This window comes from Xenopus laevis, chromosome 7S (assembly GCF_017654675.1).
Source record: "Xenopus laevis strain J_2021 chromosome 7S, Xenopus_laevis_v10.1, whole genome shotgun sequence".
NCBI classification, from domain to species: domain Eukaryota; kingdom Metazoa; phylum Chordata; class Amphibia; order Anura; family Pipidae; genus Xenopus; species Xenopus laevis.
This window is the reverse complement of record NC_054384.1, coordinates 92,235,463-92,250,193: the sequence shown is the minus strand read 5'-3', so window position 1 is coordinate 92,250,193 and position 14,731 is coordinate 92,235,463. Positions and strand designations below refer to the sequence as shown.

The 14,731-nt window shown below is 38.8% G+C and overlaps 1 protein-coding gene across 16 annotated transcripts in view; it reads right to left on the bottom strand.

The window, feature by feature from the left end:
• Window positions 1–14,731, bottom strand: part of cnot3.S (CCR4-NOT transcription complex subunit 3 S homeolog) — a 46,072-nt gene that overhangs the window by 24,977 nt on the left and 6,364 nt on the right. For 10 of the 16 annotated variants that reach the window (XM_041570509.1, XM_018226963.2, XM_018226961.2 and 7 more), the window contains 4 exons: window positions 6,880–6,936; window positions 5,009–5,039; window positions 4,821–4,887; window positions 1,354–1,428 (listed from right to left, as the gene is read on the bottom strand). Coding sequence is in view for 15 of the 16 variants with exons in the window: in XM_018226963.2 (XP_018082452.1) it covers window positions 1,354–1,378 (25 nt within the window). In the remaining variant the exon portion in view is untranslated. 16 annotated transcript variants of the gene reach the window in all.

The following is a 14,731-nucleotide window of genomic DNA, read 5'->3' as shown; positions in this document are numbered from 1 at the left end:
CGTGCACTCTCCAGGGATTCCAAGGATGCGGTGTATAGTAAAAGAAAAAAAAGCTTTATTTCACATCAGGTAACCAAAACACCTTACGCATTTGTGTGTTTCCACATGTAATCATAGGAAACACAAAACGCGTAAGGTGTTTTGGTTACCTGATGTGAAATACTTCTCCCCAAACTACGGGTTCGGGGTGCAGCACCAGGACCACCAGTGGAGAGCGGTGAGTGACCCTGTTTTAACGGTGATTATATATATAAAAAAAAAAAAAAAGCAGCGGGTTTGGGCAGTTGCTCCTGAATCACATCCTTAAGTTGGGGAGCATCTGAATATATAAATTGCTATTATAAACTGTTTTACATAGACACTGACGTTAGTAGCACCTATATTTATTTGGTATTAGTTCAACTGTAAATTCATTTTTGGTAGGGAACAGACACTAATATTTTGAGATACTTGCAAGCGGCCTTCTTCCCTGGCAACCAGGTTTAAGAACAATTTACAGAATGGCTGTCTCCTATAAACTGCATTTTATCCAAATAATAACTTTTTAAAATGATTTCCTTTTTTAAAACAGAACATTGTCCTTGATCCCAACTAAGATAGAATTAATCCTTATTGGAGGCAAAACCAGCCTATTAGATTATTTAATGTTTACATGAATTTCTAGTAGACAAGGTATTAAGCTCCAAATTACAGAAAGATCCGTTATCCGGAAAGCACTATGTCCCATACCTGTAGAATATCTGTGTATGCAATGTGGTGTCGGACTCTCTTGAAACCCATTTAAACAGTTTAATAAAAAAAGAAATTATAATAAAAAAAATATATAGAATTGTTGCTGCACTGAGCAATAGTTTTTTTTATTTTTTGGCTGTGACTCCCATTTGAAAGTTGAAGAGGATGGAAAATGTAAAATTTTTAGGAAATGTTGGTGAGAATAGGTCATTCTAAAGTATACAATTTTAATACTAAAAATTAACTTAAAGGTGAAAACTCCATGTATTTCAATTACAGATATTTGTTAAGAAGAGCTAAATGGTATAATTATAAATGTATGTGTTTTCTTTTGCTTTATATCATACTAATTAAACCAATTAACACATTACTTTAGTTTTATCTTTACCCATGCTCAGTAACCATCACCCCCAATGCAGGTTTCAAGCAATTCCCACTGACAATGGAGGAAGAAGGGGTTTCAATGTTGTATTTTTAAGGCATAAAAAAAGAAAAAGCACCAGGACAGTTGCTGGTGTATAAATGTATTTAAAACATACAGGAAAAAACTCCTTTTAATAATCCAAGACAATTGGTAAACATGAAGAAAGTAAATTTGCTGGACTGCAGAAAAAAAACTACCTTGTAGTTTTCGCTTATCTGCCATGTTTCCTTCACTAGAGATGGGTTCTCCTCATACTTTAAGAAGGTAGGGCTCTGTAAAACAAAACATATTAAATATTAACTGCTAATACCTTACATGAATTATATAAAATACTTACAAACGGTATACAGGCAAAGGATTCATTATCCGGAAACCCATTATCCAGACAGCTCCAAATAAAGGAATGGCCATCTCCCACAGACTCCATTTTATCCAAATCAATTTTTCAAAAAATATTTCCTTTTTCTATGTAATAATAAAACAGTACCTTGTACTTGATCCAAACTAAGATATAATTAATTCTTATAAGCAAAATGAGACTATTGGGTTTATTTAATGTTGATTTTTTAGTATACATGAGGAATGAAGATCTAAATTATGGAAAGATCTGGAAAACCCCAGGCCCGGAGCATTCTGGATAACAGGTCCCAAACCTGTATACTCAAAACATGCGCATATGATGTGGACATCAATAGAAATTAATTATAATAAATGCAATGTCCAGGTTAATTTTTGTGAAATGAAAACCCAGCATCCATAAACACACCCCTCCCTACTTTCACATACCGTATATACTCGAGTATAATCCGTCCCAAGTACAAGCCGAGGTACCTAATTTTACCTCCAAAAACTGGGAAAGCTTATTGACTCGAGTATAAGCCTAGGGTGAGAAATGCAGCAGCTTCCGGTGAGTTTCAATCAAAAAAATTGAGGGTTTCTGCTCCCATTGGGGGTGCCGGCGTCTCGTTTTTGGATGCTGGCAACCATTCTTGGACGCCGGCGAATATTCTTGGAGACTATTCTTGGACGCCGGCGACCGTTTTTGCGATTGACCCGAGTATAAGCCGAGGTAGAATTTTTCAGCATATTTTGGGGGCTGAAAAACTCGGCTTATACTCGAGTATATACGGTAAATGATATATACCCATATCTATACTTACTATAGAGTTTAGTATCATAATAGCCTTTGATATTATGTCTGTCCAAAAAAATCATCCAAGCCATTCTTAAAGGCATTAACTGAATCAGCCATCACAATATCACCCGGCAGTGAATTCCACAAACTCACTGTCCTCACTGTGAAGAACCCCCTACGTTGCTTCAAATGAAAGTTATTTTCTTCTAGTCTGAATGGTTGGCCTCTGGTACAGTGATCCTCTTTGTGGGTAAAAAGGTCCCCTATTTGTCTATAATGTACTTGTAAAGTGTAATCATGTCCCCTTGCAAGCTCCTTTTTTTCCAGAGAAAACAACCCCAACCTTGACAGTCTACCCTTATAATTTAAGTCTTCCATCCCTCTAACCAGTTTAGTTGCACTTAGTCTCTGCACTCTCTCCAGCTCATTTATATCCCTCTTAAAGGAAAACTATACCCCCAAAATGAATACGTAAGCAACAGATAGTTTATATCAAATTGAATGACATATTAAAGAATCTTACCAAACTGGAATATATATTTACATAAATATTGCCCTTTTACATCTCTTGCCTTGAACCACCATTTCGTGACTCTATCTGTGCTGCCTCAGAGATCACCTGACCAGAAATACTACAACACTAACTGTAACAGGAAGAAGTGAGGAAGCAAAAGGCAGAACTCTGTCTGTTAATTGGCTCATGTGACCTTACATGTGGTTTGTATGTGTGCACAGTGAATCTTACGATCTCAGGGGGCGGCCCTTATTTTTTAAAATGGCAATTTTCTATTTATGATTACCCAATGGCACATACTACTAGAAAAGTATATTATTATGATAATGGTTCATTTACATGAAGCAGGGTTTTACACATGAGCTGTTTTACTCAGTATCTTTTAATAGAGACCTACATTGTTTGGGGGGTATAGTTTTCCTTTAAGAACTGGAGTCCAAAACTGCACTGCATACTCCAGATGAGGCCTCAACAGGGACCTATAAAGAGGCATAATTATATTTTCATCCCTTGAGTTAAAGGAATTGTTCAGTGTAAAAATAAAAACTGGGTAAATAGATAGGCTGTGCAAAATAAAAAATGTTTCTAATATAGTTAGTTAGCCAAAAATGTAATGTATAAAGGCTGGAGTGATTTGATGTATAACATGTCAGTCAGAACACTACTTCCTACTTTTTCAGCTCTCTTGGTTTACACTGACTGGTTACCCTGGTTACCAGTCAGTAACCAATCAGAGACTTGAGGGGGGGCCACATGGGTCATATCTGTTGCTTTTGAGCTGAATGCTGAGGATCAATTACAAACTCACTGAACAGAAATGTACCATGTGGCCCCTCTTAAAGTCGCTGACTAAATCAGAGTTATAGAGCTGAAAAGCAGGAAGTTGGATTCTGGCTGTTTTATTAGACATCTGTTCACTCCAGCCTTTATACATTACATTTTTGCCTAACTAACTATATTAGAAACATTTTTTATTTTGCACAGCCTATATATTTACCCAGTTTTTATTTTCACACTGAACTATTCCTTTAATGCCCTTTTTTTATGCAAGACAGAACCTTATTTGCTTTAGCAGCCACAGAATGACACTGCCCAGAATTAGACAACTTTTCTTCAAAAAGCCCTAGATCCTTCTCATTTAAGGAAATTCCCAACACACTGCCATTTAGTGTATAACTTGCATTTATATTATTTTTGCCAAAGTGCATAACCTGCATTTATCAACATTGAACCTCATTTTCCAGTTTGCTTCCCAGTTTTCCAACTTAGACAAATCACTCTGCAAAGTGGCAGCATCCTGCATGGAACCTATAGTTCTGCACAATTTAGTATCATCTGCAAAAATAGAAACAGTACTTTCAATGCCCACCTCCAGGTCATTAATAAACAAGTTGAAAAGCAAGGGACCAAGAACAAAACCCTGCGGTACTCCACTAACAACACTGGTCCAATTAGAAAATGTTCCATTTACCACCACTCTTTGTAGTCTATCTTTTAGCCAGTTCTCTATCCAGGTACAAATACTATGTTCCAGGCCAACATTCCTTAATTTAACCAGAAACCTTCTGTATGGCACTGTATCAAATGCTTTAGCAAAGTCTAAGTAAATCACATCCACTGCCATCCCAGAATCAAGGTCCCTACTTACCTTACTTACCTCATGGCAAGATCTATTACACATAAAACCATGCTGGCACAAAGTCATAGTATTATGATTTGCTATGAAGTCCAGTATCTTATGCTTTATTAACCCTTCGAAATCTTTCCTACCACTGACAGACTAACTGGCCTATAGTTTTGAGGAAGAGAACGGGATCCCTTTTTGAATTGCGGCAGCACATTATCAATTCGCTAATTTCCTTTTGCTCTCTGTCCCTGAAGGCTGGTCAAGGGTTGAGGTGTTTCCCAACCCACAGACACCAAGAGAGATAAAGGTGCACGTTTAAATACGTAACTTTAGAATTCAGCCACACAGCCTATTCTAATGATCAGACTCTTGGCTTCTCTGCTTTTACCTTTTCTCTTGCTCAGCAGAAGCCGAGTGACTTGACCACAGGCACCTGAGAGATAGTCGATGATAGCCTAACAAAAAAAAGAAAAATCTTCGTTATTTTTCCTTTGCATAATAATGGGACATTGCTTTATTAGGTTTATAATGAACAGATGGAATACCCTTTACAAAGCATCTTGTTGGTATACCTACCTATTTGACAGGCAGGGTCTTACACTTGATGCTGTAAGCGAGAGAAAATAGCTATCAGCTGAGGACTGTTCTCTGCAAAGCATTAAACAACCCTTGAATAGAAAGCCAAGTTGACAACGATGCTATAACTACTTTGTATAAATAAAACAGTTAGGGCCATAAAACACTGGAGTGTTGAAGAAAATCTTAACTGAAGGAAAAGCAACATTTTGAGATTATTTTGAAGACATTACAACTAAAGAACAGCTTTACAGGACTACAAGGTTAAGAAACATAAGGAAAGAAAAGCTGCCACTATCCGTTGAAACATACGAAGTTGATTTGTGTTGCATTGTGCAGTGCATGGAAGTTACTTTGTTGGCCAGATGAGAATGATTTAGCATATCACAGGCACCATGCTTTCAATTCCCTTCTAAAGCCAAGCCACTTTATAATTACATTTCACATTTTTAAAAATTCCTACCCATGACTGTAATCAATTATAAATTCTGCATTGTTTCTGAAATAATCATGTTTATATTCACTATTCCTCTCAGCATCTGTTTCTCTTCATTCTGTCTTCATGCAGCAGTTGGGTGTCAGATTAATGATCCAATAAATCTTATAGGGGAACTTTCTTTTCTAGCAGATGAAATAGAGCTCACTCAAATAACTGATTCCATCACAAACAAAATCTAACAAAAAAATTGCCTTTTACACAAATTCTGCATGTAGAGAGACAGGATTTCTGGTGATTTTAATAGAGTGAGCTCTAATACATCTTCTAAGCAAAAGGAGACCCCCTATAAGATACTGTATATTGGATCCGTCATTAATTATCTGACACCCAACTCCTGCATGAAGACAGAATGAGGAGAAACAGATGCTGAGAGAGGGATAGTGAAGATAAACTTGATTATTTCAGAAACGGTAGAGAATATTTAATTGATTTGATTTATTAAGTTTCTTATTTTAGTGGGATGAAGCTTATATTAAATTATGTTTGCGATAGTTCCCCTTTAACGCTTAGTGATCCGAGACCCTATGACTGCTTGGGTTTCCAGAGTTTTAGGAGACAGTGGGGATAAGCGTTTTTGATTTATTTTCATGGAGGTAGTCCCGCAGTTTGAGGTGCCCCTAAAACAATTTTGCTGTGGGGCCCATAACATCGAGTTACATGTCTCTGGACTCCCCTGGCAACCACCTCAATCACAAAGCAACCAACCACAATTTCTGCCATTTACACATCACTAGGTGCATTTCCACAGAAGCAGATGAGATGGGTTAGAGTTTAGGTGAATATTTTGCCCTTTCTGTCTCAACAAGTTCACCTAAAAGCAAACCGGACATCATCCAGCAGCACAGCAGAGAGATTAAATGATCACAGTGTCCCGGGTTTCACTTATTTTCTAAGAATGACTTCTAAAATAAAAAATGTATATGTGGTCTGCAAATATAATATCATTATAAAATAAGGTACAGCACAGTCCTGGGTTCGGTACTTTGTCTATAGACAGTGAAACATCTTGAATGTCAAAACAAGGGATAATCACCATGTGCTGCACATATAAATTCTTTAGCAAAGAGCATACATGCTAATGTACCATAACACTGACTGCCACTTCGGGGGCAACTCCAAACAGAACAAAATATAGAGCCTGAGGAACAAAACAATTAGATTTTGCTCACATGTTTTAGGGCCTCTTTAGAGAACTGCAACAGTACCATATACACATCATTGTGATCTATAGAAAATTTAGAGATTCATCTTATGCTTAGCTAATGTAGCTAGTGTAGAGTTAGTTTCACATATCTAACTTACTATATTTCCTACCTTTATTTATTGCCTAATTAAAAAAAGAGCTTTTTTTAAATGCAAACCGAGTACCTACCTGTGATTCTAGGTGCCTGGACAATATGTCTCCTAAGTGCATTGGTACACTGCCTACCTAGGGAAGAAAAACAAAGACACTAAGTTGAAGAAATTAAAATCAATCGTTACTGAATTAAATGGTAGCAATTTAACGAATTTGGACAAGTTAAATGTCGAAAACAGTTGTTCATTGACTATGGAGATTTTTCATAGATTGAAGATTTGTTCAAGTAAATCTACTAACATTAGCAATCTATGTTCAAGTAAATCTACTAACATTAGCAATCTATTTTCCTGCATTGTATAATGTTTTCTTTACTGCATCCCTGCCTCCTCTCCAAAGATGCTGAACTCTCTGTGCTGTAATATATATGTATAGCCTAAAATCCCACACTTAGGCGGTTATTTATTAAAGTCCGAATGCCAAAAACGCGAAAAACGTAATTTTTTTTTTTTACTATAAAAACCGAATTTTTAGTGGAAAGGAAAAATTACATTTTTTCGCGATTTATTATACTCAGAGGATGCTAAAAATCTGAATCCGAAAATACTCCCATCTACTGTAGAAGTCAATGGCAAAGGTCCCATTTAAAATTTGAAGATTGTGCTGAGTTTTGGCCAAAAATTCAAAAAATTCAGTGGTTTCCAGCAACTTTACAAAAAAATGTGAGTTTTCAGGTATAAAACCCAGAAAAAAATCCCAAATTTTTCGAGTTTATTTCCTGAACCAAGCATGACGACATCACTCGCTGACGTTGCACTTTTCGACGCATTGGCGTCAAAACGTCACGGCATGCCATGTGTTTCCCCTGGCCGCCGCCATCTTGCCGGCGACACCGAAGAAGAAAGGAGCGTCGGCGAGCGATCCTTACAATGATAAACAAGGTCAAATTGTGGATTCTACTTTAATCACTTTTTTTTTTTTTAATAAAAAAACAAAAAAAAAAAAAACAGATTTTGATAAATAACCCCCTTAGTCATCTGCTTTGTGAGGAAGCCCAGAGGTGCTTAACATAGAGCTGATCATAGAAGAACGCACGTTTTTTAAGCCTGGTTTTAAATCTGTTCTTATGGACCTGGTCAAGAGAGCCATACCGGATAGCGGCTCCGCTCCTCTTCAGAAAAGGCGATCCATCATGCGGCGCTTGATTTCTTCTCCCTGCTTTCCTTATAGAAGATAGCAGGGAGGAGAACTCGAGCGCTGCATGATGGATCGTCACTGTGTCGCCTTTTCTGAAGAGGAATGCAAGCGGAGTTTCTGTAAGTTATTTCTTAAGAAAGACTTGGTGATTTAAAAGTTTAATATGTCTGTGGTTTTTTTTCGTTCTACACAAAAAGATTTTGTTACTGATCCTTTAAAGGGGTTGTTCACCTTCCAAACACTTTTTTCTGTTGTTTTCAGATTGTTCACCAGAAATAAAGACTTTTTTCAATTGCTTTTCATCTTTTATTTTTTTACCGTCTAAGTTTTGGATGTTGAATGTTCCTGTCTCTGGTCTTGCAGCTCAGTAATTTGGGTGCAGACTCTGATCGGTTACAATTTTGCAACATTTAGTTGATCTCTGGAGTATTAACAACTATTATATCTATTCTAACAGCTGCCTGTAATGAAACCCAGGGATTCAGCTAAACAGGAATAAAGATATGAAATGGATCCATTAAATGTGTCAATTTAGAATGTCGGCGACCCGCCTCCAGAGCTGCTTTAGAAGGTGAAAAATTAGACTTTACATTCAATATTAGAAAAACAGTCACACATAGAAAATAGAAAGTAATTGGAAAAAGTCTTAATATCTGGTGAAATTGTCTGAAACCAACTCAAATGAAAAAAAAAAAAAGTGTTGGAACCCCTTTAACAGTGTCATTGACAATTGTGGGTGCTCGATACATACTGTAATCAATCATTAATGCCAAAAGTATGTGATGTGAATGTACAAGACTATATTCGAGTTTCACTTCTTCAAAGCACCGATTGCGCCTGGTGTTTTGTTAAGACAAGCAGACACGAGCATCGGGTTAGTTGAGCACCGGCAGCATTACTCCACAGAATAGAAACTTCCACTTTTGCTTTGATAGCCAAGTGCACAAGCACTAACTCAGGGTACTGGCCACTTAAATCAACCTACACTCTGAGGCAAACAACAAAAGTTGTGAGTCCCTCCAAAAATCAGTCAAGGGTAGCAAAAAATAAAAGTTTTAGGACATAGTAAAACAATGGCCCAACGCGTTTCGTGCCTATTGGGGCACTTACTCATAGGCTTCACTCTGAGGCTTCTAGGGCGAAGACAGTTGATTTGTTGCAACTGATTGCCATAATGCAAACATTCGGCAATTTGTGCACAAACCGATGGCCACTTAGTCGCCTCGATTACAGGTTTCTGCAACTCACCACATCACCCTCAGACTATTCCTGGTTATATTATAACACATATTACTGTGAAAGCAACAATATCATATAGATTTGCCAATAATCTCTGTTTTATGTTTAAGAATATTTTAATTTAACACCCCTGAATTACAACTCAAGAACAAAAATATTGCTTATGTGTGAAAATGAAACCCATTGCAGCTTGTTATCTCCATGAGTGAACATGGTCACCAGGACAAAGATAACATGTTTTTGACGAGTAAGATGAAGGATGATACGCTGGAATAAATAAGATAAAAAGAAAGCAAAAATGCCAGACAAAAACAAGACTGAAAAAGAGGAAACACCAACAAGTACTAAAAACCTCATGTCTAAAGAAACACTAGAAAGAGTTATAAAAGGATTTAAAAATTACCCATGTTCTTCACAGGCTTCTTTGCATGACAGTCTGAAGCAGGGGCGCTCCGCCAATGAGGTGAGTTGAGGCATCGCCTCAGTCAGCAGCGCCCCCTGTGGTTGCCAGGGGCAGCAAAAATGCCGCTCCTGGTAACTAAGAGCCCAATTTATGGTTATCAACCCGGAAATTTGGGTCTTCTAGTGCAGAGAGCGTATTTGTGCTCTCTGCACTAGAGACATGGACCCCCCCCCAACACCCACGTCGAGTGCCGTGGGGGAGGCAAAAAACATAGGCCGTCTCGGGCGGAAAATTGGGAAGGATCGCCCCTGGTCTGAAGTGTTACAATATAGGCCACAAACTGTTTTTTATTCCAAAGAATCGGCTCGGCATGGAAGTAGCTCTGCTCAGGGCTTAGTCCCAAATCAGATTTACCGATGCACGTTTGTATGTCAACAACAGATTCAATGCCCGGGCCTATTCAAACCCAACAAAACCATGTATATGTACAGGAACATGCACCAGCGGAGACCCAAACTTCATTAAAGGTGCAACTGCACAGAACTGAAATATAAATATATATTGCTACCCAGAGTTTAAAGGAAAACTATACCCACCCAAACAATGTAGGTCTCATATGTAAAACCCTGCTTCATGAAAACAAACCAATTTCATAACAATATACTTTTCTAGTAGTATGTGCCATTGGGTAATCATAAATAGAAAATTGCCATTTTATAAAATAAGGGCCGCCCCCTGGGTTCCAACGATTCACTGTGCACACAAACAAACCATACTTCTTAGGTCACATAAGCCAATTAACAGACCGAGTTTTGTCTTTTGCTTCAACACTTTTCCCGTTACAATTAGAGTTGTAGTATTTCTGGTCAGGTGATCTCTGAGACAGCACAGACACCATCACAAAATGGTGGTTCAAGGCAAGAGATTTAAAAGGACAATATTTACTTAAATATATAGACCAGTTTGGTAAGATTCTTTAATATGCCACTTAATATGATATAAACTGTTGCTTAAGTATTGATTTTGGGGGTATAGTTTTCCTTTAACTTCTTATCCCAAACAGCTCAAGTGGTTCTGCCTTAAAGGATAAGGAAAGGTCTTCTAACTTGGGGGTTCCAAAACGTAGGATCGCATTTACTGACCTGAAACAAGGGGCCGGTGCTCCTAGAAGAAAAAAAAAACTACACCGGCACGGGATTCTTCCAGCGAGCACCACGGAGCGTTCGTCTTCAAATTTCCAGGGGCAGACACATGTGCAGCAGAAAGAAATAGCCGGCTTTTTCGTTAAAGTTCGTCCTTCCACACAAGGGCAGCCGCGAGAAGAAAAAAAAAAGATGATCGCTCAGTGGTGCTCGTTGGAAGAAGGCTGGTGCTGTTTTCTCCTAATAGGTCACCAGCCCGGGGTTTCAGCTAAGTACATGCGATCAATTGGGGGTGCCTAACTTTTGGCACCAGCGAGTTAAAAGACCTGTCCTCTTTTAAACAGAATCCCATTGCCATTAATAACAGACAAATCGCTTTAAACTGGAAAACACAGAGTGTTAAGCCTTTGGCCCACATATTTTTCTCATGTGCAGCCCGCAGCTGCCATCTGCTCCATTTACACCTCCACTCAGAGACACTCGATGCATGTATCCTTGCTCAAGGATCACACACTTAAATACACAGGCCAAGAATCAGTACTTATGCAGGCATTAGTAAATTCTTCTTTATTTATCTAGTGCCAACATATTCTGCAAAGTAGTACAAAGATTTCAGTGCTTACAAACAAAGCATCCTATCACCATGTCCTATTTTACCTGGAGCCAATAAACCTGCCTGTATGTTTTTAGAATATGATAAGAAACCAGAGTACCTGGAGGAACCCCACACAGACCGAACATACAAATAATTTGCAGAGTGACCAGTTTAAAACCAAACTCTGGACACATGCACCACACAGTAGCAGAACTATGCTCAATCAGAAGGGAATATAGCAACAATAAAAACTGCTCTCACTGCTATCTGTGCTTTATAGGCACAGTAAAAAAATAAGTGTACGGTTGTCCTGCACTGCTAAAATCTGGTTCTGGTTTAAATTCCGGTTTGCATCGGAAACAGCTATAATTTATATAGACAAGCTGCTGTGTAGTCATGGGGGCAGCCACTAAAGCACCGGATACATAGTAAATAGCAGATAAGTTCTGAAAAATCCCATTGTATACTACAAAGCTTATCTGTTATCTGCTGTGCATCCTGTACCTTTTCTCCTGCTACAGCTTTGAATGGCTGCCCCCATGGCTACACAGCAGTCTGTTTATATAATCCAGGGATCCCCAACCAGTAGCTCGTGAGCAACAAGTTGCTCTCAGTGGCCACAGAGCAGGTTTAGAGTTCCAGGCTTGGAGACAAGTTTTGGTTGCATAAAAACCAGGTGTATTGCCAAACAGAGACTCCTGTAGGCTGACAGTCCACATATGGGCTACCACTAGTCAATTACAGTCCTTATTTTAAACCACCCAGGAACATTTTTCATGCTTGTGTTGCTCCCAAACTCTTTTTACATCTGAATGTTGCCCACGGGTGAAAAAGGTTGGGGACCCCTGATATAATCTATAGTAGTGTTTAGTAGTGAAGCTAATACACAACCTTTCCAGTGCAGCACAACGGTATGTTATATTTTCATTACTTTACAACAAATGTTTTGGTGTTACTGTTCCTTTAAGACAGGGATCCCCAACCTTTTGAACCTATAAGCAACATTCAGATGTAAAAAAAAGTTGGGGAGCAACACTAGCATGAAAAATGTTCTTGGGGTGCCAAATAAGTACTGTGATTGGCCATTTGGTAGCCCCTATGTGGATTGTCAACCTACATTTGGCAGTGTGGCTGGTTTTTATACAACAAAACTTGCCTCCAAGCCTGCAATTCAAAAATAAGCTGTTTTGAGGCCACTGGGAGCAACATCCAAGGGGTTGGAGAGCAACATGCTACTGGTTGGGGATCACTGCTTTAGGAGTAGGTTTTTCTGTCGATTACTATGGGAAGTAATGACAGGCAGTTAGTGGGGTACGGCCATTACTTTCATCGATAAAACCAGCTATAACTCACGAAACGTGATTGCCCCATTCGTGATGCTAATACCAGTGCCACATGTGATTGGAAGAACACTGGTTTCCCATTGTAAACATTGGCAAAGGATAGACTTTTGGCTCAATAACTACTGGGAGAAAACAAAATCCAGTTTTAAAGATAGTTCTATAAGGGCTCTTACACACGGCCGTTCCGACCTGCGCTCCCCTGCGTTCCGTTTTTTGGCGTTCAGCCGCAGGGGAGCGCAGGAATAGACGCAAGTCATTATTTGAAATGGGGCTGTACTCACTCAGGCGCGTGTAGGCGCCGAACGCAGGAAAAATGCAGCATGTTGCGTCTGAACCTGCGTTCGGCGCCTACACGCGCCTGAGTGAGTACAGCCCCATTTCAAATAATGACTTGCGTCTATTCCTGCGCTCCCCTGCGGCTGAACGCCAAAAAACGGAACGCAGGGGAGCGCAGGTCAGAACGGCCGTGTGTAAGAGCCCTAAAAGTCAAGATGTGATCAACAATTACTCCTTGTTAGATAAGCAACGATCTTTCCAGAAGCAAAGCATGATACAACAACCCCACGTTCCACTAGCCTACAGGGACAAGTTTTATGTAGCGTTGCACAAATGCAGAGCACAGCTTCAAGGAGCAAGAATGCTGCAAATATTGCCTGCTAATTTAATCAATCAGCAATCCACAGATAAGTGTGGGCCGACAAGATATCTTCACTCAAATCAATACTTGGCCATACCAGACTAAAAACCCTGCTAGTCAAGAACCACATCTCATTATAGGTCTATTTGTTGGCGGCAACAATACACGGGCAACCGATGTGATCCAGTTATTGGTCCAAGGTTCGAATGATCCAATCAGCTTGTCTTGGTCCACAGTAGCCAATCAAAAGAGCCTATTGTGGGACCTCCGCATCAAACAATTGGATGTTCCTGTGCAATTGCCAGGCACAGATTATTTAAAGCAGTGGGTATGAACATTGTGGTCAATACTTTTAGTAATTGCCACCGATTACAATCCTTGAAACATTCTGCCGACATAATCTTGGCTTGTGAATGCGGCAGCTTTTCCGTTGATAAGAATTTGGGGTTGTGGCTGTACGGCTAAAATGTCACTTACTTCCTTAGTCTGTGACACTAGTTTATGTACTATTGGAAGCAGCTGTTTAAAGGGGTGGTTCACCTTCAGGTTAATTTTTAGTATGTTAGAGAATGGCCAATTCTAAGCAACTTTTCAAATGGTCTTCATTATTTATTTTAGTTTAGTAATTATTTGCCTTCTCCTGACTCTTTCTAGCTTTCAAAAGGGGGTCACTGACCCCCTCTAAAAACAAATCCTCTCTAAAACTACACATTTATTGTTACTGCTACTTTTTTCTTACTAATCTTTCTCATCCGACCCTCCCCTATTAATATTCCATATTCTCATTCAAATCAATCCATGGTTGTTAGGGAAATTTAGAATAAAAAATGAAAACCAATTGCAAATTGTCTCAGAATATCATCCCCTACATCATACTGAAAGTCAACTCAAATGTGAACAACCCCTTTAAAGGGGTGGTTTCCCCTTTAAGTTAACTTTTAGTATGTTATAGAATGGCCAATTCTAAGCAACTTTTCAACTGGTCATTATTTTAATCGTTCTTGAATTATTTGCTGCCTTCTTCTGGCTCTTTCCAGCTTTGAAATGGGGGTTACTGACCCCATTTAAAAAAGCAAATGCTCTGTAAGGCTACAAATGTATTGTTAATGTTACTTTTTATTACTCATCGTTCTATTCAGGCCCTCTACTATTTATATTACAGTCTCTTATTCAAATCACTGCATGGCTGCTAGGGTAATTTAGATCCCAGCAACCAGATTGTTGAAATTGCAAACTGGAGAGCTGCTGAATAAAAAAAACTAAACTCAAAAACCACAAATAATAAAAAATGAAAATCAATTGCAAATAGTCTCAGAACATCAATATCTACATCATAGGATTCCTGAGATATGATTTTAGTTAACAAAAAAT